The 24,847-nt window shown below is 38.0% G+C and overlaps 1 protein-coding gene and 1 pseudogene across 3 annotated transcripts in view; both read right to left on the bottom strand.

Moving 5' to 3' along the window:
* Nucleotides 1-3,415: 3,415 nt before the first annotated feature.
* Nucleotides 3,416-6,262, bottom strand: LOC143434564 (L-lactate dehydrogenase A chain pseudogene; annotated as a pseudogene).
* A 6,231-nt stretch (nt 6,263-12,493) lies between these two features.
* Nucleotides 12,494-24,847, bottom strand: part of Tspan12 (tetraspanin 12) — a 67,001-nt gene continuing 54,647 nt past the window's right edge. For all 3 annotated transcript variants that reach the window (XM_034519610.2, XM_076913665.1, XM_076913663.1), the window contains one exon: nt 12,494-14,026. In XM_034519610.2, the coding sequence (XP_034375501.1) occupies nt 13,721-14,026 (306 nt within the window). In that variant the 3' untranslated portion in view covers nt 12,494-13,720. The remainder of the gene's footprint in view (nt 14,027-24,847) is intronic.

The raw sequence follows: 24,847 nt of genomic DNA, 5'->3' as shown, positions 1-24,847 counted from the left end.
AGAGGGGAAGAGAATGTTTTGGAGACTAAGAAAGACAATGAATCATATTTTCTCTCACAGTTTAGAAGGTTAGATTTACCTATGTATAGTATATATAGTGTGTGAAAATATTTATGCGTATATACACACATATATATGACATAATACATATTTACAGCAGGAATAAAAAAGGAAAAGGACCAGCAGAACTGGGACAAGGAAAAAGCAGGATAGTAGGAAAGTAGATATGAGCAAATACAGTGTCTGCATATAAACATGTCATATTTAAACCCCTTTTGTGTAAAGCAACAACTAAAGTTTAATTTTAAAATAAAGTAATAAAATAGGGAAATGTCATTTTCAAGGCAGATTATAACACAAATATAAATAACAGCGTGTTTCAACATCCCACTGAACTCCTTGAAAGTTAAAGTGTCATGTGGATGGGATGTAGCTCCATGTGTGCCCATTGTGTGTGTCCTGAACTTAATGTCAGGTTCTGTTCTCCAAAGGTGGCTTCGTCTGTACCTTATGCTTTATGGAGTGATGTGTTCATTCTCCTGAGGTCAGAATCTAATTCCCCTTCTCTTGAATCTGGACAGAGTGTGACTCATGTAGCCAAGACAACTCCATGGAAGAGATGCTGCCAGCCTCTTGAGGATGCGTGTTGTAAAGAGAAATTCAGCTGTAATGCAGTGGGCTGGAACATTGGTGCTAGAAGTTAACAATCTGTACAAGGCTTCTGGGTGAATGTTTAGAGCTCAGGGATGTTCTCGCTGTGTGATGATAAAAAGGACATAAAAACTGCACAAGACTGAACCCTTCTTATGCATACGGCTCAGAAATTCTGTGAGATGGTACCAGGGATAGAAACCAAGAAAGCTTCAAATCAAGTATAGAATACGGTTAACAGAGATTTAAAAAAAAAGGGGGGGGAATATAGCCCGTAATCCTCATCCATTGCTGTTACTCTGATGGTTTGTATAGAATTTAATATTCTGAAGTTCCTTAGTAATGGGTGCAAAAGAACTTGTGTTATAACAGCTAATTCTAAGGAGGTGTGTGGAAAATGAAGTGTGAGGATTTCGTTACCTTATAAAGACAGCTGCTCAGTAAGTAATATTTATTTTCATGTAGTGATAGTACATCACCTGTTATCAGGGTCCTCAGCGGTATTTCAGTACATGCATCCCCCAACACTGATCAAAATACGCTCCTCTTTATTAATCTGCCCTGCCTACCTACAGTAAATTACTCTATGTAGAAATTAAGTTGTTTTGTTTAAAATTCTTTACATATAAAATGAGCATATTTAATATGTACAATCTTATATTTGGATATGTATGCATACTCATGAAACTGTCACCACAATAAAGGTCATGAATATAACCAAAAGCCCAAACATTTCTTGTGCCCACATTTAAACCTTTTAATCTGCCATGAAGCAGTAACTGGGCTACTCTTGTCACTATAAGTTAACTGGAATTTTCTAGTTATACCCAAATAGAATCTTATAATTATTATTTGACCTGTTTCAATAACAAAATTCTTTTCATTTGTTATTTTTCTCTATTTTCTTATGAATATCCATAATTTGTGCACATACACACACACACACACTCACACTCACACACACACACACCCCACTCTCTCAGTCCTTTTCAGGAAATATAGTATATTGCCATTACATGAATCAATAGTCTTACTTGTTTTTACTCTTGAGTGATAATATTCCACTAGATAGATAGAGTACAATTTGCTTTTCTACTCACTTGTTAATGGTGTTTAGGTTGTTTTCAGGCTTTATATTTTTTGAAAATATATTTTAATTGAAATAGAATTGTGTGGCATGGGGATAAGTATTTATAATATAATTAGAAATTACATTCCTGCAGGATAACAGAAGTAGTATGTTCTCTTCTGGGAGCTATGACTTCTGCAGCCACAATTTAGTCAGTTAGGCATACAGTACCACACATGATTTCCTTCTTGTTGAGTGAGCCTTAAGTTCAAGTAAACAGCCATTGCTTACCTCTGAGATACAAGTGTCACTATTGTGCCTTTGGGGATACCTTTCCATGTTGCTCAGTCATTGCTATGACTAACAGGCTTCACTTAAGTGAGGCTAGTGATTGCATTTCCTTCTTTCAATATGCATAGTACCTCCTGGTACGATAAGAGCCAGTCTTTAGTTGGGCAGAAAGCTTCCTGGTCACTTCCAGCTCACTCCCTCCAAGTCTTATGTACAAGGTGTGTGGAGTCTTTATCAATAAGATCTTACCTTCAAGTATTGAAAGGCAACCAGGAACAATGGCAATACCCTATATTGTTCTGGGAGTCTCTTATATCTCCCAGATGAACATCGCTTAGAGATTTCCATACTTGACACTGAAGAGTGGCAGGTTGTTAAATAGTACATGGCTCTTGCAGGGAGCACAATTACACTGAGTGTCACAAATTCATTTACACACGTACACACACACACACACAGACACACATATATACATTATACAGGTATTTTAAAGGAAGTTTATAAAATAATACATTTCTCTATGACTTTTTCAAACATCCTTGCAGTTATTATTTCTCCCTCCTCCCCTTCCTCAACTAAAGTCCCTTATCCCATTTTACCCTAACTCTCTTCACAGCATCTGTATCCTCCTACATCCTCCTTTCCAGAGCTCCTTTTTCCCCTAACAGTCTATTTCTACTTCCTGTCTTCTTCAGTCTTAACTTTCCAAACTTCTTAGTTTATGAATTGTGCTTTAGTTTTGTGCATAAGACTAAGGCCACAAAGTATCTCTTTCTGTTCTCTTAATGCTATATTCTTTAATTTAGGTCTAAGATTCATTTTGAAATATTTTTATGTATGATGAAAAATCCTCTCATTCATGTACTGCCTATGGAATACTCAATTGTCCCACATTATTTGTTTGAAAGACTTTTCTTCCATTACACTTGCTTTTTGTTTTTTGTTTGTGTTTGCATCATAGTCAAAAATCAGTTGTTCATATTTGCATATTTATGTGTAAGCTCTATATTCTGTTCCATTGATGTATATGTCTGTCTTTTTTTTTTTTTCACTGTTCAAGGTGTATTTGGTGTTTTCATTGGCATGACACGAGTGGTTAATTCCATCATCCATATGCATATCTTATATTTCAAAGAATATTGCAATGTATACTACAGACACATATAATACATAAAATATCCTGTAGAACATTTATGCACTAGATATGCATAATAGATTACACACTGGAGCCAGGTTATGACTATGGGAACTCATTGGCCTAGGCATGTTTGTTGAGGGTGCATAGTACAGCATTGCAGCAGGCAATCAAAGCCTGCACACAATTTGCAGTTTGTCTTGGGAACAGTGGGGCTGTCACACTAACCAGGTTATCACTACACAAGTACCACTTGGCAGCAGGGTAGAACTGTGGGAACTGAGATTTTTATTTTTTTTTTTTACTCCAGACCACCTTAACACAATTGCACTAACCACAGCTCAGATGAGAAGTGTGTGGTCTCCATAGAAACCTTGCTGCAGCCTGGACAGTGAAGTGCTAGGACACTTCACTCTTCTTCACGCAGGCCTCTTTCTCAGGAGTCCGTGTCACCTTCACAACATCCGAGATTCCATTTTGTCCCAGGATAGAAGGAACACTGAGAAAGACAACATCATTAATTCCATAGAGACCCTTAATAATGGTGGAAATGGGATGCACCCGCCTATGGCTCTTCATTATGTTCTAGGCCATGTCTGCCACAGAGAGGCCAAGGGCTCAGGATGTGCAATCTTTCAGCGTGATCACTTCATATGCACTATCAACCACCTGCTTGTGAACATCCTCCCACTGCTCCTTATCTGCATCAGTGCCCAGTTTTGGGTTCAGAGACTTCAGGGAGACACCAGCAATGTTCTCACCACTCCACACAGGCACACTGGAGTAGCCGGGCTCTCCCAGGACCCACTCGTGACTGCTCAGTGGGTGAACTCCCAGCCTTTCTTCCATCAGGTTAACAGAACCGAGCTGAATCCAGATTGTAACTACTTCCAATAACTCGGCTTTTGGGAAAGCCACCGATTTTCCAAGCCATGTAGGCCAAAATATCCACTGGGTTTGAGACAATAAGCAGCTTGCAGTGTGGACTGTACTTCACAGTGTTGGGAATGATGAACTTGAAGATGTTCACATTTCGCTGGACCAAATTGAGTCAGCTCTCTCCCTCTTGCTGATGGTCTCCCGCTGTGATAATGACCAGTCTGGAGTTTGCAGTTACACAATAGTCTTTGCTGGAGACAATTTTTGGTTTTTTAAGGAAAAGACTGCCATGCTGGAGATCCGTCATCTCTCCCCTTAGCTTGTCTTCCATGACATCAACAAGGGCAAGCTCATCTGCCAAGTCTTTCGTTAAGATACTGATGGTACAAGCCATGCCAACAGCACCAACCCCAACAACTGCAATCTTGTTCTGGGGGGACTGTTCTTCCTTAAGATTAACAATCAGCTGGACCTTGAGGGTTGCCATCTTGGACTCTGAATCTTTTGAGACCTCTAGTGCATGATGGGGGCATCAGGCAAGCAGCAGCAGCATGGCCTGGGCTCAGGGACAGTGGTTCCAGCACCGTATGTGTCTGTATTAACACCATAGCCACACAACACTGACATCATCATAGAATCTTTGAAATCCATTAACATTATCTTCCCACTCTTGTTTATATGTTTTTTTTTTAGCTATGTACTCTTTTATTGTTGTAGATATTTTTGAGTTTTCATATTATTGAAATAAGATTGGCAATTTATGTAAAAACTCATTTGGTGGAGAATACTTAGTGTGACACATTAACACATTCAGTAGTCTATCTACATGACATGCATTTCCATTTATGGGTATTAATTTTTCTCAGTTGTCTTGTATAGTTTTCAATCTATAGCCTATCATAATGTGTTTACCCAGGAGGAAAAACATAATAATTGCTTTGATTATAGTGCTTTATTTAATTTTAATTTCTGACTTGATTTGCTGTCCATATATTGTTAAAAAAAAACAATTTATATTTTGCTTGCTTGCTTGCTTGCATTTCACATCTTCCAATGTCACTTAGTGGTTCTAGGAGGTGTATTTAGATCCTGTTGAGCTTCTTATGTACACTGTTCCATTTTCTGAAAACAAAACAACAAAAACAATCTTACAGTACTATTTGTTGTAGATGATATTGTCATGGGATGGGGAGGAAAGAGTTTATTCAGCTTATACTTCCAAATTATACTTCATCACTGAAGGAAATCAGGACAAAAACTCAAGCAAGGCTGGAACCTGGAGGCAGGAGCTCATGCAGAGACTATGGAGGGATGATGCTTACTGGCTTGCTCAGCATGCATTTGTATAGAGAACACAAATAGCAGCCCAGGGATGCTCTCTCATCAATCACTAATTAAGAAAATGCCCTACAGATATATATATTTTGGGGACATTCTCTCATTTGAGGTTCCTTTCAGATAACTCTAGCTCGTGTCAAGTTGACTTAAAACTAGCCATGACACCATGGATAGTGATATGTTTTGTTTTATTAGTAAAGGCTACTAAAAGCATTTATTGCATAAATCTTGTTAAGAAGCTAGCTATCATAAGTCTCCTGTGTGTGAGACTTTTTCCTCTAGCTTCAATAAAATGTTTCTATGTATGACTAAGAGAAAATTGATCAAATTTTTTTCTTTTTGTTTCTCGGACTTTTCTTATATTCTTGAATCTTTTAACAATCTAATTGGGTTGTGAAATATAGAGAGGTAATTGTTTCTCTGGATTTAAAACTATAATGGGAACTTTTTCTTTTCTGCATTATATAGATGCCAAAAATATTATCGACAGCTAAAATGTAAATCCCTAGGTGAAATCCCACTGCTTCAGGAAATGTGTGGAGCTTGAGGCAAATGTTCATTTGAGCAGCTACTTTATATCCAGCTTCTGTGATAGTTTTATTAGTGAGTTCATTCAAGTAGGGTGATCTTATAAAAAATCAAAATAAAATTTGTACACTTATATACACTTATATAACATTTATTCAAATCTCACTTTCTCCCTTGAGAATACAATTACATACATATTAGGCCATTGAAGTTTGTCATTGACGCTTGGCTGCCTTTTAATTGTTTTAATTTTTTCCTCTTTCTTTTTCTGATTTATATTTCTGTGTTTTGTTGTTTGCTGCTTTGTTTTTTTTTTTAATTTTTATTGGTTATTTTATTTATTTTGATTTTAAGTGTTATTCTCCTTCCTGTTTTCCTCTCAAAACCCCCCTATCCCACCCCTCCTCTTCCTGCTCCTATAAAGGTGCCCCCCACCCATGCACCCACTTCCACCTCACCACCCTAACATTCCCCTACACTGGGGCATTGAGATTTCATAGGACCAAAGGCCTTCCCTCCAATTGATGCCAGCTAAGGCCATCCTCTGCTACATATGCAGCTGGAGCCATGGTCCTTCCATGTGTATTCTTTTTGTTCATATACAATGAGAGATATGATGTTAATTCTATGCAGAATATCTTCCCTGTTATTTTTCATGTATAAGTTTGATTTGAGTCTTTCAACCATATATCTTCCTTATTTCTTGATTTCTTGGATGTGTAGATCTCTGTCTATACTGTCTTTTCTGATAGTTATAACATCAGTGAAAGTTCCGGATCTATTTCCATTGATACTTCCTTCTCATTATGGGCTGTGTTTTCTTAACTATTCGGGCATGCCTTGATAATTTTTATCTGATATCTAACATTGTGAAAGTCTTTTTTGGACATAAATTTAAAGTGCTTTCTATAAATGTTCTTAAAACTATTTCTGGGTGCAGTTAAAATCACATGGAAGCAATGTGATGGTAGTGGCCTTCCCTTGATGATCCACTGGTGCTGGAAGAGCTGTGTTTATTCTCAGGTTTTGCCCAGGACCTGAGGTGGAACTTCCCTGAATGTTCTATACAATGCTCCATGAACAATGAGATTTTCTAGGACACTATTCCCAGCTTTCTGCAGGCACCAGAAAATTCACCCTGATCCTCTCGTGTAAGGGGTACCATAATGAATAATCAAATGAGATATGTGAGATATGCACACATACACACACACAGAGAGAGAGAGAGAGAGAGAGAGAGAGAGAGAGAGAGAGACAGAGAGAGACAGAGAGACAGAGAGACAGAGAAAGAGAGAAAGAGAGAGAGAAGCTGTTTATACCTCTCTCCTCTTAATTCCTCTGTTTTTCAAACTGTATCACTTTGGTGTGCCCACATGCTCAGTTGTAACCCTTGTATTCCTCGTATCCTGTAGGCCAGAGTTTCTCCACCTGCGAACAACCCTTTCCCAGAAGTCACATACCAGATATCCTGTGTACCTCATATTAACATTCATAACATTAACAACATTACAGTTATGGTGTAGCAACAAAAGAATTTTTTGGCTGGGGGTCAGTACAACATGATAAACTGTATTAAAGGGTCGCAGCTTTAAGAAGGTTGAGAACCACTGCTCTAGGCTGTACCTCACTTTTCTTTGCCTTAACCACATCCTGGAAATCCACTCAAAACAGTACAGTTGAGAATCAGAGAACTGACCTTATTTTTATCAATTTCATATCAATTCTTTTCTTTTATTACCTAATGAGCAATGTCAAAAATAATTAGTTTAAAATACTTACATGCAAAGTTTTTAGTTGTTTATGCCAGACAGGGAGCTAAATCTAGTCCCTGATGCCTGTCATTCTACCTTGACTGGAATAGACTGTCCTGTGTTTCTCTTGTCCAGTGTTGATAGAGGTTATAGACTGGATGTACACCTTTCCAATTCTTAGGCTAAAATAAATACATTTATAAGATCATAGCTTCTTCTTGATACATATGTGTCAACAATAAATACATCTGCACATTTAAACAAACATAAATTTTTCACTGTGTCACAAATCCTTGAATATCAATTATCTGTGTGAAGCAATCTGTGATATATATAACAAGTTGTCATGACTGTGAGGAATTATCTTGTAAGTCTGTTAACAAAGTAGCTCCTTTGTAAGTTGGTTAAGAGTGTGAGCTTTGGAGTTAAGCAAACCTGGTTAAGATCCAGTATATCATTTGCTTGCCAATGTTTTTCATCATGTGATCTGGCTAACAAAACGGAGCTCGGTGTGGATTTGGAGACGAGCAAATATATACTGTTTGTTACACATGCACTAGCACGTTTGGATGCCTCCTTTTTCTTAAGTTGCTGTCTAAAGTAGCATAGAAATTGCTGTTAGAAATCACCTGCTTCAGTCTCTCACTCTCCTGGGAAATTCTTGGTGCTTTCACAGAGATGTGAACTTACTTTTTTATTCTGTACATGACCAATCAAATAAATGTATATTGAAAGTTGAGTGGTCCAGAGTTAGGCGTAAAAGCATTTTACAAATCTAAGCCACTATTATATTATTAGTCCACAAGTAGAATTTGAGGATTCACTCAGACATTTATAAGACTTGACTGAACCCAAAACACATTCTGCAGATCCAATCTACATCCATTTGTAGCTGAAGAGTCATTAGCCCTGGATAAGCCTGTGGTCTCTGTCTAAGTCAGGAAAAATAAATGACCTCCTTTACTGAGGTTGGTCCTTATTGATTATCATAAACAATGGCTTTTAAATTTACTTACTATGCTCATTGTTTATGTATATATTAATATATATGTGTGTGATAAATACATACACAAATGAAATATCAGAACTATCACCTGAATCTATGAACATACTGAATAGAAATAATAATAGAACAAAATAAGTTTTGCCCACAGAATTTAGACAAATAATAAACAATATACATACAAAAGTATGCTACAAAATAGGGAACACAAAGACTAATAGTAACAAATAAATTGTGAACTGAGAAAGGGGTTGCAGTGACCAGGACAAAGACATTTCATGAAGAATCAGCTGCTGGGGTGTGACTTACAAGTAAGCACCAAGAATGTCAGAAAAGAAGTCTACGATGTAACCATAGACAAGAAGTAGGATACAAACTCTCTGTGTTACAGAGTTTGAGTGGATCACATCTGTCCGGGCTGTATGAAAGTATTCACTTAGTTTGTTCTGTAGAAGCTAAAGAGTGGTCATACGATTTCCCTTAGCTGCATGCATGGATATACAGGTTGAAGACTATTTTCCAGCCTTCCTTACACATGGGCTAGAAGACTGGACGTAATATACGTTTCCTGGAACATGACAGTGTATGCTGGGAAAGGTAGCAGAAGAGAAGTCTATCAGGCTGACGCTCTTGGGACTATTTATACACACACACACACACACACACACACACACACACACTTCCTACAACATAAACGCTCTTCTATTTCATTTTGCCAGTTAGTATTCTGAACTTTCTAACCTAAGACATCAGCCTACAGACTGAGCTATTGCTTTCTTATAACCACTGTGACAGGAACAAATCTTAGGACAGCTAATGACTGAGTTATAAGTCCCGAAGTGAGTTATAAATGATACATATGCTACTCAGTTAGACAGTTCTGTCTTCCTTAAAATAAGGACCCTCTGGGTTAATGTCATTTGGCAGGACCGTGTTGACTACGGCTAAGACTGGGGTCTGCGGGGTTTACAGGAAAGCGTGAAGAAGGCATTTCTGAGACAGTACTAGTAGTAGAACAGTAGTAAGGAGAGAGGCAGACAGCAGTGCATGCCATCAGTCAAAACATCATATGATTTGGACTTATTCTGGTTAAGTAGGAGGGATGCAATTAAATAGATAAAAGTGTCACTCTGAAGGAAAGAGACTTTGAAGGACAATTGTGCCTGGAGATAGTAAATCACACGCAGGAGAATCTTTCTCACTGGAGGAATAAGCTGAGACTCGACCACAAGCTGAAACAGACACAGTGTAACAAAGTGAAGAGCAGGGAATCCGACGGCTGCGCTGGTACGCAGGAGATCAATAGTCTAAGTTGCTCTTCCTTGTTGGTAAAATGGAACTAATGATGCGTACAAAGTGAGAAGTCAGCATAGACAACAGAGGAAATTCGTATCTGGTACATTGCAGGCTGTGCCTGCAGCTTTTGAGGCTCCCGCGAATGCACAGAAGTCTGCAATTATCATATTAAAACGGAAAATAAAAGAACATTCAAGGTGATGTTGGAGATTCTTCTGTATAGGTTTCTGGGATTTGCTTGGATGAGAACTCTGTTCACAGCAAAGGGAAATGCACTTTTAAATCACAGGATGACAAAAACGTGGGTGACTGAAGCAACATGGCAGCTGGCAGTATTTTTTTTTTAAAGGAGGCGGGCTCTTTTGTCATGGAAGAGTCAGTAGCTTATTTATTTCTCATTTCTTTACCTCCTTTGACACATCAGTAGAAATAGGAGTTCAGACAAAGAGAAGCTGTTGTAGCATCCTGTTTAAGATTCTCTTCATGAGATTTGGTCCTCGGCCCATTTTCTGTCAGACTTCCTGAAATGGGAAAGCAATGCATAAAAATTCTCAGGCTCCACAGTGCATTCTCCGAGGTGGCAGACTGGAATTTACAGCTGCTGGTAGACTTCTCCATCTGCATGTACTGCAGGCATCCCCTAGTCAGTACATCCCAAACCAAATGAATTACCCATCCACACTCTTTCTCCTCCAGCCTTCTATCTAGGTTAACACTATTGCCAACTTACCAGGTACAAAATGTAGAAATATTGGTTCCTTTCTTTTCTATCATGTAACCCCAATGTCAATTTGTGACTGCCTTGCAGAGATTCACACAAAAGCAGTCCGGTCTATTTTATGCACCCTCTTCCTTGACTTTCATTTTCCTGGTGAGGATTTTTTTCTCTCTACACAAGCCCAGGAAAAGTCTGCCTGCTCTTTACCCAGAGTTCTTCAACCTGCAGAACTCTCCATTTCCTTAGAACAGACTAAAGCATTCCTTGTTCTCAGGGACTGGCACAAGGGCCGCACCTCTTCCCCCTGAGCCCCATCCCTCTTGCTTGGATAAAACAGTGGAAGTTCTGAGCCATGCATGCGTCACTTCCTTTTCTAAAAACAACCCAGCGTCTCAACCCGGGAATCCACAGAACGAAGCCTCACATCCACATTTCACCTATTTCTTTTCCCCAGGTCTTCATTCCAGCATTCTGTACCACGCTGCCACTCATGCCGATCCGCAGGTCATATCCTCAAAACCTTGTTCGTTTATTTAAATCTCAGAGCCTTGGCTCACGGAATGTTGCACAGTAAACTCTGTTCCTCCTTCCGCTCTGCTCAAAGACCATTTCCCCGGGTGGAACTGCTTCCAACTTCCTTCCTCCAACCCTTGCTCAGCAGGGCCACACTCGGCAGTGCACTCCTTTATTTACATTTCCTAGTGTTATCACAAGCGTCTCCAACCCAGATTTTATAAGCTATATAACAGACATCATCTCTAATTGCCTTCTCAGAGTCTCAAGGGTGCTTTGAATTGCCTATTAACCAATCTAAAAATAATCTCTTAAATTTTTTTGCTTTAAAACTTATGATTTTACCCAAAAAAGCTTTTAAAGGTTCCCAAAGACATAGTTAACAGTTTTCCCCCCACTGTACCCAAACAGAGAACTCCCTCAATTCTACAGCATTAAATGCACTTTGTAAAGTTCCTTGCAGTTTTATTATTCCAGGTGCACTGCTACCATAAGAGGCCTTTGTGGACCATGGCTATAAATGTCATTTGTTCCCATTAAGCAAATGTATTATAGAGAGGATGATTGTCTAAATTTATGGTGACTATTCTAGAGGGTACTAAATCGGATAATATGTCAAAATACCTATTGTAAAAAGTCAATCCCTATAATTTGAAGACTGGTGTTTTCCCCTACATAAGCCCAATATAATATAAGCATGTTATATGACTGTGAGATCCATAGAAAGAGATGCAAGCAAACTTGACAGCTATCTAAACAAAGCAAATAAAACGCAGAGCTTTGTCAATTACTTGGTTATCATAGCTGAAATCTGAGGAAGTGAATTATTGATGGTTCATCCTATATAACCCCACATTCTTTCTCTCCCTTCATCTCTTTCCCGCTAAAGAACAAGAGACTCTCTTCACTGTCCAGGCTTGCCTTGAACTCTTGGACTTCAATGATCTTCCAGCTTCTCCCCTCCAAGGAGTTGAGACTACAGCATGTAGCAATTCTCCAGGTCTTTTTCTTTTATAAATTGACCACTTGAAGGTGCCATCAGTGGTGCACTTCAACTCGAACCCAATACTCCAGGCATCATGAAGATGACGGTGGTCTGGTGGAGGATCTTGATAAACATGTCTTGGGACCATGGGCTGCATCATTTCCAATCGTGGAGGCCTCTCCCTCCATGCCTGCTCTTCTCATTTGCATCCTCTCTCTTGCTAGTCTCTCCACTGATAAAAGTGATGGATATATATATATATATATATATATATATATCCTTTCCAGAACTACATAGTGAAAACTTGTCTTGAAAGTAAAGAGGCACAAAGCACCATGATCTAGAAAATATTTATTGACACCTGTATTAATTTTCTTTCCATAATCCAAGAAATGAACAGAATGCACAAGATACAGTAAAATGCACTTTTCCCGTTTCAAATAAATATCTTCTACTCTTGTAACAAGTTAATATTCTGTATAATTTGCTACAGTATATTAACTGATGAAATAAAGCAAGGATTCTCTCTGGTTAGACTACCACTTATTTCAGAGATTCCCAGGAGCGTCTCTGCAGAGAATGTTGTTTCTCTGTAAAACTACATTGACTTCACGTTGTTGCTTCTTGTTTGCAAAAGAAAAACATAAGCTCTTTGACAAAGTGTTTACTGGGAGGAAAAAAAGCATGTGAATTTGTGCTGAATCAACTATGGGTAAATTCTGTAGTTAATACTCCCTGCAACCAGAGTTACAATGATTCTTATGTATCACACTGGTAATTTCCAAAATTAGTGGTTAACAATTTAAATTAACAGTTACGGATATAGTACAGAACCAAGACAGAATTTAAAAGCTCTGTTGTTGGAAGAGACAAAAGTAATGGTGTTATATAAGACAAGTTTGTCATTTTCAAATATTGTTATTCATAACATTTTAAGAACTGAAATCTACTGAATTATACAGACACGGCACAGACTTATATACATATGCATCCCTGATACGTTTAAGACAACGTGTTAGCTCTTACAAGTGTTATTAATAAGATTATTTTAGTAACCAACAAAAATCATGTTTAGGTAGTCACCAATCTTGAAAGTTTTTGATATATAATCAAATCGTCATCAAAACAATATATCATCAGGTAATAAAAGTCTTTAGCACTTAATAATACCTATGTTAGAAATCAGTGGATAGTTTACAGGCTAGCTAGAGGAGTTAGTTAACCTTCATACCAGCTCCAGTGCCACCATGATAGTTCATTTCCATGAATGGATGCAGAAAGGCTGGTCAAACTGTATTACCTCAAAACATAATTGTGTGCAGAAAAAAATGAAAGAAAGAAAACATACACAGTTGTTATGAACTCTGGGTTCAGCATTTTGAAGGGCAACAATTATTGTCTGTGTATTATTATATAGAATCTTCATTTTAAAGGGTGGATAAATTATGTGTTTAAACATTCCTTTTCAGAATATTAATATGTCTAAAAATTTCTGAAATAGATAACTGTGTATGGCAAAACTCACTAGTCCCACAGGTTTGTGATTTCATTCTTTGACATTCCTCATAATTCTTCCATCTCAAAGTGTGTATTGAAGCTGTTTGCCATTGACGTATGCTCAAAGATCCTTGAAAGACTTGGTTTTAACAGTTCCACAGAGTGACATGACAAGTGCTGAGACGTATCATTTTTCAGAGATAGCATTTGGTCTGTCCCAGGCTCCCTTCTATCATAATACAGAGCCCAGAGCAGAGTAATGGTGAGAATCATGGCCAGGATTTGTGTCACACCAATGGAGATCCCCAGAAACCTTAGTACTTGCAATTGTTTGGTTCCTCTCAAAAAGGAATACATTTTCTTCCCACAACCCTGTAAAAAAAAGAAAGAAAGAGAAAGAGAGAGAGAGAAAAAGAGAGAGAGAGAGAGAGAGAGAGAGAGAGAGAGAGAGAGAGAGAGAGAGAGAATGAGAGAGAGAGAGAGAGAGAGAGAGAGAGAGAGAGAGAGAGAGAGAACATAATCAGTGTTAAATTGTCAAAAACAGTGATTTGGAAAAAAAATCAATCTAATCAGTGAGTTAAATTTAGGAATTTTAAGATACTGACCCTTAACTAAGGTGGTGTACACACCTTGAAAAACCCTGATAGCTCATTATTCTGTCCAACATCTTTCTTCACAGACACTGATATAAAACCCAGTGTCTAGAGCACAACTTATTAAATAGTTTGTAATGGTGACTGCTTTTTCACTTGAGTAACTTGGTATAACCTTGGGCACATAGGTTTATTTAATAGCTATGCCAATAAAATATTTACTCATAATAAATCATAAATGTATCTTAAAACAGTTCTTTGAGACTAGAGAGGTTATCTCAGCTGTTAAGAGCACTTGCTTCACAATTAAGACCAGAATTCAATCCAAGCAACCATGAAACAAGCCAGGTAGGCATCTTGTGCATCCCTGTAACTCCAAGTTCAAAGCAGTGGAGATAGGAAGATTGATGAAGTTGCTGGTTTCCAGGTGCCCCCAGGTTCAGAGAGAGATCCTGTCTAAACAAATAGGCAGGAGGTGACAAAGGAGGGCACCAAACATGTTCTTCTGGTTTTTGAACTTGAACAAAGTCTAGTGCAACTGAAGACACTCATAAGGGTTCACATACAGATACGGATACAGACACGGACAAAGACAGACAGACACACACACACACACATTCACATAAATATTTTTAAATTTAGTATGTATATAAATTTACCATTTACGAAAGGGGAAAGAGATTTGCAAAATAATAAAAGGGGTGTGCTTGTAGCTTTCTACATAAAAATTTGAGTCTTGGTTCAGTATTTCAGATTGCAATGTTTGATCCTATTATCAAGTGATTCAAAGTTGATCAGTATTTTCATTTTGTACTCCCAATGCCAATGATACTTATTTGAATAAAGTACATAGTGGTCAGGAGTATGTTTAGGTCCATTTAAGAAACTGTTGGAAATTCTACTCTAATTCCAAGTCAACATTCATTTAATAAGGTTTAGTAAGCTAAAAAAAAAAATCAGTAACTAAAACACCAATTTTAAAGACCTAATTCTTACACAATATAATATATTTGTATAATTTTTACATAGTATGGAATGATGATAGAAAAATAGTATTTTTCACAGTTAAAATCTTATGTTTCAACTGAGGGATGTGGTGGTACACTCCTTTAATCCCAGCACTCAAGAGGCAGAGGCATATGGCTGTCTGTCTATGTGTTCATGGCCAGCCTAGTCTACAAAAACACGTTCCAGAACAGCTGTGGCTACTACATAGAGAAAACATGTCTTGAAAATAAAAGCAAGGTTTCTATAAATGTGCACCGTTGTGTTTGTGCAGTTAAAAACACTGTAGTATATGACAATCATGTGTCTGGGCTGACCTGTTTCAAGCAATGTTGTTGGCTCTATAAGGCCTGAACAAACACAAATGCAGTGCAAACATATATGCATGCACCAAATCGCAGATGCACTGAATCCTAAGAAGTGACATGCTACCAGAAACACCTAGGATCCACTATGGGTTTGACTTCAAACATCGTGGCACATTTAGAGACCTTTTACTGTTGCCAAATTTTTCATAACACTCCATGTGGGATCGTGAGCCACAGTTTAAGAAACTATGATCTAAAGAAAGTTGGCAAAGGTTTTGGTGTGTGTGTAGAGGGCTACATACAGAGTATTTTAGGCTTGGCGGCCTATACCGTCTAGATTGCAGCTTCGCATTTTCTCCAGTGTGATACAAAAACAGACACTGACAAATGACTAATGAGTGAAGTTGGGTGTTGCTATGAAGTTCCGTGCACAGAAATGCTCCAGGCCATATTTAGCTCAAGGCTCTCATCTGCTGATTAATGATCTAGATATATCCAGATTATTTCTATTATTATCATTATTATTGTTGTTCAGGGCATTGCTGAGCTGTAGTAATGCCTCACTTAGTAAGAGACTACCCCACCACTCCCAAATCTACAGCATCTCCTCAGTCGGCTTCTAAACATGCTGATGCAAGGGATAGACTTGTATTCATCACTACCTCTGAATACTGCACAAGGAGAATACTTATGGGTGACTTACTGTCACGCTGTAACATCTATTCATCACGCTGAAGGATCTGAAACACATATATGATGTTCCCATATAGGTCATGGATACTTGAGAAAAAAAACAAGGTCATTGTCAGTGATAAGTTTTGTGAAGAGTCTAATGCGAATCACAGCATATAAGAGAAGAAAATTCTAAAGGAAATTAAGGTAAACAGAAGGAGGAGAAGGAGGAGAGCTGGGCCCTGTAACTATGGAGACAGGTATTCAGAAAGCAACTTTGAATTATATTGATTTGGAAACATGGCAATAGTAGGTTATCTATAGCCCATGACCTTGTTTGCTCTCATTGCTCACCAAAGGTTCTTTGTGCAGCAGAAGAAAACCCAGAAATCCAGAACTGGTCAAAATGCAAACAACAATTGAACATAGAGTGCTCATCCCCTACTGATGCAGCTACAACACAAGCCTTCCACCTAAGGCTCAGAAAACATCCCAGAAGCAGGATAGAAAGATTTTAAGATTCAGAGGAACAACATATAAGTTACAAGCTAGTGTCATCTATATATTACAGGGAGTTGGATCTATAAAATCGCAACAATAAGGTACCTAAAATCACTGGCATAATGAAAATACCAGTTGAGATCCCCACCTGGATGGGAGAAATTTCATAAAGCCCTACTCTTAAATAAAGAGCTACATCAATTAACTGCTTTTAAGAGAGAAAGAGAATGAGTCTGCCCTAAGGACAGGTTTCAGTGGGTTCTCCAACCCCAAGCGGTCAGCCCTAAACAAATGTACATATGGGTAATGCTACATGGTTGTGTTATATTTATACATACATATTGTTATATAGCAAGACTAATTAAAGAAGAAGCTATGACATTTGGATGAGAGAGAAGAATGGGAACAGTTGAAGGTGTGTGTGTGGGGGAAGGGGAAAGTGACTTAAACACAGTACTCAGGCATGAATAAAGTAGAAGTAGAAAAAATGTGACAAAGAAAAATGCGGTAAAGAAACAGAGAAAGGGTACTGTGACTAAGGGCTGCACTGTCAACTTCTGGAGAAACCACTGTGCAACTGTATTGTCTTTAGGGACCTGTGTCCACAGTGAGCACACAGTTTAAAAATAATCTACTCTACTACAGAAACTTAATTTTAAATTAAGGTGCCTAACTGAGAGATTATTTTATAACGTACTTGAAAGCTTTTGGATTACAGTAGAAGTGACTTAGTGTTTACCCTCTAAAGATAGTCACTGAAATAAAAACAGATCCGTAAATATTTAAATTACTGCCTCCTTGTCTGCTTTGCCGGAGTCCACAATGAATTCATACATCAGTGAAGACTAGACATGGAATCGGTGATTATTTCGTAGATCTTATTAGAAGGAAGGAAGTTCTTCCATTTGAAAAAAACAAACCAAAAAAAAAAAAAAAAACCACCACTGGTTGGTAATTTTACTCCAGTAATACATACTTTGAAACAATAATACTTCAAAACAATAAGAAATCCTGTAAAAGTAGTCAGACACTCTGCAGTAACTGCTCTTTCCTGGTAATAATAAAAGAAAAATAGAGCAAAGAGTTGCCAGTCTTACCAGAAGTAAATGCAATGTGCTTCAGAACTCATAACATGGGCTGGAGAGATGGCTCAGTGGTAAAGAGCACTGACTGCTCTTCCAGAGGTCCTGAGTTCAATTCCCAGCAACCACATGATGGCTCCCATTATAGACAGTTATCTGTAATGGGATTCAATACCCTCTTCTAGTGTCTGAAGACAGCTACAGTGTACTTATATGTATAAAATGAATCTTTAAAAAAACATTTAACAGAGACCTGTAGTCACAACTCTGTCTTTCCTACCATAGCAAGAAAGATGAGCACACTCACTGACATGTGCAGGTGATCTGTAGAAAACCAAAATACAAATCACCAAAGCAGTTTTACCAAGTTCAAGAAGCTTTGAAATCATTCTATTCAGATATTTATTAGAGTCTATTCATCCTTTAAATGCTCATGTAGAACAGTGTAGTACCATTGCTAAGGTCGTGAACTGAAGACTCACTACTCTCATCTTGAAACAGATAACCAATGCCACTTGTTTGGGACATTAGGGGTGCAGATCCTGATCTCTGTGTCATCCCATAGACTAGAAAGCTCAAATCTAAATCCACATGGAAAAATTGATGGCCAACAGATAGAAGTGAAGTTGTAACACTTTGTAAGATTGTGAAAAATCCCCAAAGTATAGCACTACGTCACCAACAAATACTGATGTTTTAATCCTTGCCTGTGAGAGTCAAAGTGGCCATCAGTGTTATTTTAGGAAGATGAAATCACTATCCAAACGTCTACCTGCTATTGAGAGGTTAAGCCACTAGCCTTCTGACAGAATAGACAAATAGTTTACATAATTTAAAAATAGTTACTTTTTAATAATTACATGTAAATTCAAAGCTTTAATTTCAGACATGTGGAATGTTAATATAGATAAACACCTCTTTAACCTTATTGCTGAAAAAATATGTATCATATTGTCCTATCAGTTTCTCAGAAATAAACATAATACAGCCTTGGATGGTGTCAGGCTGGTGAGCTTTGTCTCTGTCTGCAGTACTGAGGTATGAATATGAGTCTTTAATACATATTAAAAATTAGTATGGACATTCTAATATTTAGTTAATGATAAACTTTAGAATGAAAGGTGAACCACTCAGGGATCCACATTTTCAATTAAATTAGAAAAGTAAGTTCAAAAGACCTATTATGTAACAGAGTGACTACAGTTAATAATCTATTTAAAAAGCAAAGCATTCAAGAAATATCCATGCTGGTGGCTCAGCCCATTGAAATGCAATATATCAATTATTTCATTTTACTCCTTCAACAGTCTCTGGAACTTAAATTTTGCCTATATATTTCATCTTTGTATTAAGTCTGTCTCCTCTTTACAATAATTCATTTTAAGCAGACAGCTCATTGGAGAGGTAATATTTCATTTTTAAATATGTAAGTAAACCATAGCCATGGTTAGTCACGTACAACCTGCTTGGCTTCATATTTTGGTATTATAAGCAGTCACTGTTGATATTTTTCAAAATCATATCTAGCTTTACAGTAAATTATATTATCCAAGATGCATTAGGAATGAGATACATTATTTAATAAAAAATTTCTAGAGTGAAGTGTATCTTGGAAGTCAGTAGGCCAACTTTCCATCTTTTCTAAAGCTTGGAGAAAATTTAGTGACATTAGCCAAGTGTGCCCAGTAAGCCTTCCGAGCAGCGTCTTCCACATGAACAATGGCAGCGCAACAGAATCGGTCAAAATCAACTTTTTCAGACCTCTGGGAATGAGCCAGAGACTTGAAGTGTTTATTCCACAAGGCACCTGGGTCTCAAGAAGAGCAGAAAGCTTTGTGGCATTTGGATGTCCACTGTTCAATCTCTCTTCTGAGCTCTGCACTAGTCTTGAAAACCAGTCTACATCCACGGTGGATAATAGGCACAGAAGAGCAGAATAGAGTTGATGCCCTTTAAAAGCCTAATTCCTAATGAGAATTGCTATTTGTCAACTCCGGTGGCTGTCTAAAACTTTAGGCTGCTTTTATGTGACTTTAGAACTCAGCCAGTGTTTGTCCCTGGAAATGTCCACCAAAGACCATCAGAGCATCTGTTGATCACAGTGACAACTTGTGGTGTGGGTTGGTAGTTGTACACTTTTTGGCCAAACAAATGCTTAAGAGACTTTATAGTTAAAAAACAGTGAGCTCATCTATGGTATGTGTGGGAGAGCTCTATCTGTCTATGAGATTTGAGAACATTACACACATGCCCAAGGTTATACATGAACTTGGTAAAGACCTGAGAAAGTCTGACAATCTCACTTCTAAATGGCCTTAAGATTCTTTGACAAAAGGCTAGGAGACTATCATCTCAGGAAGTCTCTGTTAATTCACTAACTGACCCCACCCCAAAGAATCTGAGCAGAAACTTCAAAAGCCACACATAACAAATATAACACAAACGTTACCAAATTATTGTAGAAATTTAATAGATTAACAACCAACCACAAGAAATTTTCATGGCATAGGGTGAAGGGTTCTTAAATTATTTGAAATGTCCAGCTGGAAGGTAGGAAAGAAAAGAAGAAAGGAAAGTACAAGGAAGAGAAGAGGAATGAAAGTAGGAAGGAAAAAGGGAGGCAGAAAGGGAAGAAAAGAGGGAGGGAGGGGGAAGGAAGAATGAAGAAAGAAAAGAAAAAAATTACATGACATGCAAAGAAAGAAGAAAGGCTCACATATATAATATAAAAATGTTTTAAAGCACTACTTCTCAACCTTCCTAATGCTGTGACCCGTTAATACAGTTAGCTATGTTGGGGTGACCAATTCCTGCCTATGTACAATATACTAACTAACCTTGGCTTCATGCCCCACTAAAGCACTTTCCTGATAGGTTTTGAAGAACACCATTTAAAAATCCACCTCTAGGCACCCAATCCTACAAAATTCAGAGGAAGCGGGACTTCCAGTAGCTCTAACCCTGGCAGTATCTTAGGTAAGGGACAGCAACACCCGCCCCAAACAGGGAGTAACTGAGACCCACTAGGATCCAGGAATTCACTCCTGGCCAGGGGCACAGGTTTCTTCAGATCTGTGCATGAGCACTGAACAGATCTTGGGCCTCAGCTCTAACTCCAGTAGTTACACCCACCCCACACAGTTCGGATACAACCAGGATAATAGGAAAGACAGGCTCCAGTCAGAGACAGGGCAGGTAGCACTAAGGAGATCTAGATGGCCAAAGGCAAGTTCAAGAACATAAGCATCAGCAACCCAGGTTACTTGGCATCATCAGAACCTAGTTCTCCCACACTAGAATGAGGGAAGCTGAAAGAAGGCAGCTATCATCCTTGCAGCCATCTTGAGCCATATACCCTGACAAGAGACTTGCTTTCAATAGCCTACAACAGCTGAGCACACTCTAATAACATCTTGTTTTATATACCCAGGATTTTCCCTTTGGTGTGTGTGACTTAAAGGTGTAACTTAGAGATGAGACTTAAAGGTGTGACTTAAGAAGTGAGACTTATAAAAGGGGAGAGGCAGACAGAAAAGGGACTGGAAAACTTGGAACTTGGAGGCACTAGGGACTAGGAACTCGAGACTTGTGACTTGGACTAGGAACAAGGGACTGGGAAAGAGAGAAGAGAGACTTGAGAATAAATGGGACTGAATCACCCTCTGGTCTCCATTCTTCACGTCCACCCTCACTCTCTCTCTTGCTGAACCCTGACCCACCCACAGACCAGAGCACAGTATGAGCCAGGACAATTTAGCCCCCAAAGCTTGGGGCAGTGCGGGCTCTAACAATTTGGCCCCCAAGCTTTTGGCAGTGCGGGTTCCAACATTTGGCAGTCCCCGAAACTAGAAAGTCCTGAATTCCCCATATCACCAGGAAAGCAAGATTCAGATTTAAAATCACTTTTAATGATGATGATAGAGGAGTTTAAGAAAGACATAAATAACACTCTCAAAGAAATTGAGAACACAGGTAAACCTCACAAAGATGCAACAAAGAAACTTCAGACCAATCTCCCTTATGAATATCAATGCAAAAATACTCGATAAAATTCTCACAAACTGAATCCAAGAACACATCAAAACAATTATCCATCATGATCATGTAGGCTTTATCCCAAGAATGCAGGGATGGTTTAATATATGGAAATTCATCCATGTAATCCACTATGTAAACAAATACAAAGAAAAAAACCATATGATCATATCACTAGATGCTGAAAAGCATTTGACAAGATTCCACACCTCTTCGTGATAAAAGTCTTGGAAAGATCAGGAATCCAAGGCGGATACCTAAACAATATACAGCAAACCGGTAGCCAACATCAAACTAAATGGAGAGAAACTTGAAGCAATCCTACTAAAATCAGGGACTAGCGAAAACTATTCTTAACAGTAAAAGAACTTCTGGGGGAATCACCATCCCTGACCTCAAAGCAATAGTGATTAAAAAAAAAAAAAAAAAAAAAAAATGCATGGTATTGGTAAAGGGACAGGCAGAAAGGATCAATGGAATAGAATACAAGACCCAGAAATGAACCCCCATACCTATGGGCACTTGATCTTTGACAAAGGAGCTAAGACCATCCAGTGGGAAAAAGGCACCATTTTCAACAAATGATGCTGGTTCAACTGGAGGTCAGCATGTAAAAGAATGTAAAATGATCCATACTTATCTCCTTGTACAAAGCTCAAGTCCAAGTGGATCAAGGACTTTCACATAAAACCAGATTCACTGGAACTAACAGAAGAGAAAATGGGGGAAAACCTCGAACACATGGGCACAGGGGGAAAATTTCTGAACAGAACACCAATGGCTTATGCTCTAAGATCAAGAATTGACAAATGGAACCTCATAAAACTGCTAAACTTCTGTAAAGCAAAGGACACTGTCAATAGGACAAACTGGCAACCAACAGATTGGTAAAAAAAAAAAAATCTTTACCACTCTTACATCTGATAGATGGCTAATATCCAATATATACAAAAACTAAAGAAATTAGACTCTAGACAATGAAATAACTCTATTAAAATGAGGTACAGAGCTAAACAAAAAATTCTCAAGTGAGAAAACTTGAACAGCTGACAAGCTCCTAAAGAAGTGTTCAACATCCTTAATCATCAGGAAAATGCAAATCAAAACAACCCTGAGATTCCACCTCACACCAGAAACTCAGGTGACAGCAGATGCTGGCGAGAATGTGGAGAAAGAGGAATATGCCTCCATTGTAAGCTGGGACAACCACTATGGAAAGCAGTCTGGCAGTTCCTCAGAAAATTGAGCCTGAGGACCCAGCTATACCACTCCTGGGCATATACCCAAAAGATGTTCCAACATACAACAGGGACACATGATCCCACTTGAAAAAACAACGCTTTGTAATTTTCCTCCCTTTGAGAAATTAGACCATTTACTCTTCCAGCACGAAGGTTATGCAGAAAAGCAAGCCTCCTTTTCAGGTCTGTTAGGAAGATCACACGCAGCAGGACGCTCAACTAACTACAGCAACTGGTAACCTTTGTTCGTACTGAGCGTGCCTGCTCGGTTATTCCTCTCCCTTCACCTTGACTTTTCAATTCTATTTATATTTCATTATTAATATGCTGCATTGTACATGCTGCATTAGATTCTTTATTTAATAAAAGTTACAAGGTATGAGAGTATAAATAACAGCACAAATTTCTCTAAGGTGCACACAATTTAACACATCTTTGTGACTCAGGACACTCTTGCAGCATAATAAATAGTATGCTGAGTGCCAGTGAAGCATTTCCATGAGTGCTTAAAGTCAGATTAACAGATTAACTTTTCAAACCAACATTCTTCTACATGGGGTCATTTTCTTCTCCTTTCTTTCTCTAAATTCAACACAGAAGTAGCTCCAGCACTCAGTTTTCATTTGCATCATGCTTCCTGAAGAAATTAAATCAGAATATAACCCCGACCTTATTTTGAGCCACTGAAATAATTATAAATCTGGTTTATACCTTTTCAGTATGAAACTGAATTGTTGAAACTAGAATACTAGGCCTAGACAAAACAATAAGAATATATGATTGCATAGCCTATCACTGGTCGTAATAAGCTAAGTAGTGTAAACACAAACTTCCTAAGCTTAAGTTACAAAAAAATAGAAATGGTAGAGATCAAAAAATACACTTTATTTTTGGTCACCATAGGCAGGAAGTGAATTTCATTCATTTGCTTATTTGCAGATAAAATATTCTGAGTTGATTTTGCTTGAATACAACGTTTTCATCTTAAATAAAGCCATGTGAGCCCTACACTGATAACCTGGAATAATTCAAAGGTATGAATAAGACTTCCTGGCTCATCTACTTTCCTTGCTGCAATATTAAAATTCTTGTCAACTATTAACCATAAATAACAACACCGCATTTGTAAGAAAAAAAACACATGAATCTCTACATTCCCAAGCTTCTATTTGAAGGCACGTCAGGATGCCTCATTTCACTTGAGGAAATTATACACTTGAAATTATTCTCTGATCTATCTCCAAAATGAGTTTCTAAAATTGGAAGAACACCCATGGCTTTTCAGTACTCAATATTCTCAGGCCATACCAGAAATCCAGGCCGTCCTTGAAAGGATTATGAAGATAAAGAAGAAATAAGATCGAGGTGCTGATATATGCATAACAGTATTGATATTTTTTATAATTGATTTTTGATGATAAACATGACTCTCAAGTTTGAAATGAGTGTGGTAATTATCAGGTACAAATATATAATAGTCGGTTCTATTTCTTTTAGAGTCCAAGAACTGAAGAATAGAAGTTCATGAGTTCATAAATGTTAAACAGGTTGGTCAAAAATTCTTCACTAAGAATTTTAACCACAGCAGTGCTTCCTTAAAGAACGACATAGACAGCATGTACTAAAACAATACCTTCTCACCTCTAAAAAGTAAAGTTTATCCAGGCATGGGAGACACTAATGCAGAAGTCATTTTAGTATTTTTGAATGCACGACAGATCCTCATAGCTCACTGAATCTTCATAATGCCCACAGG

This window comes from Arvicanthis niloticus, chromosome 15, assembly GCF_011762505.2.
Source record: "Arvicanthis niloticus isolate mArvNil1 chromosome 15, mArvNil1.pat.X, whole genome shotgun sequence".
NCBI classification, from domain to species: domain Eukaryota; kingdom Metazoa; phylum Chordata; class Mammalia; order Rodentia; family Muridae; genus Arvicanthis; species Arvicanthis niloticus.
Note: the sequence above shows the minus strand (reverse complement) of the source record. Positions and strands in the feature narration are given on the sequence as shown.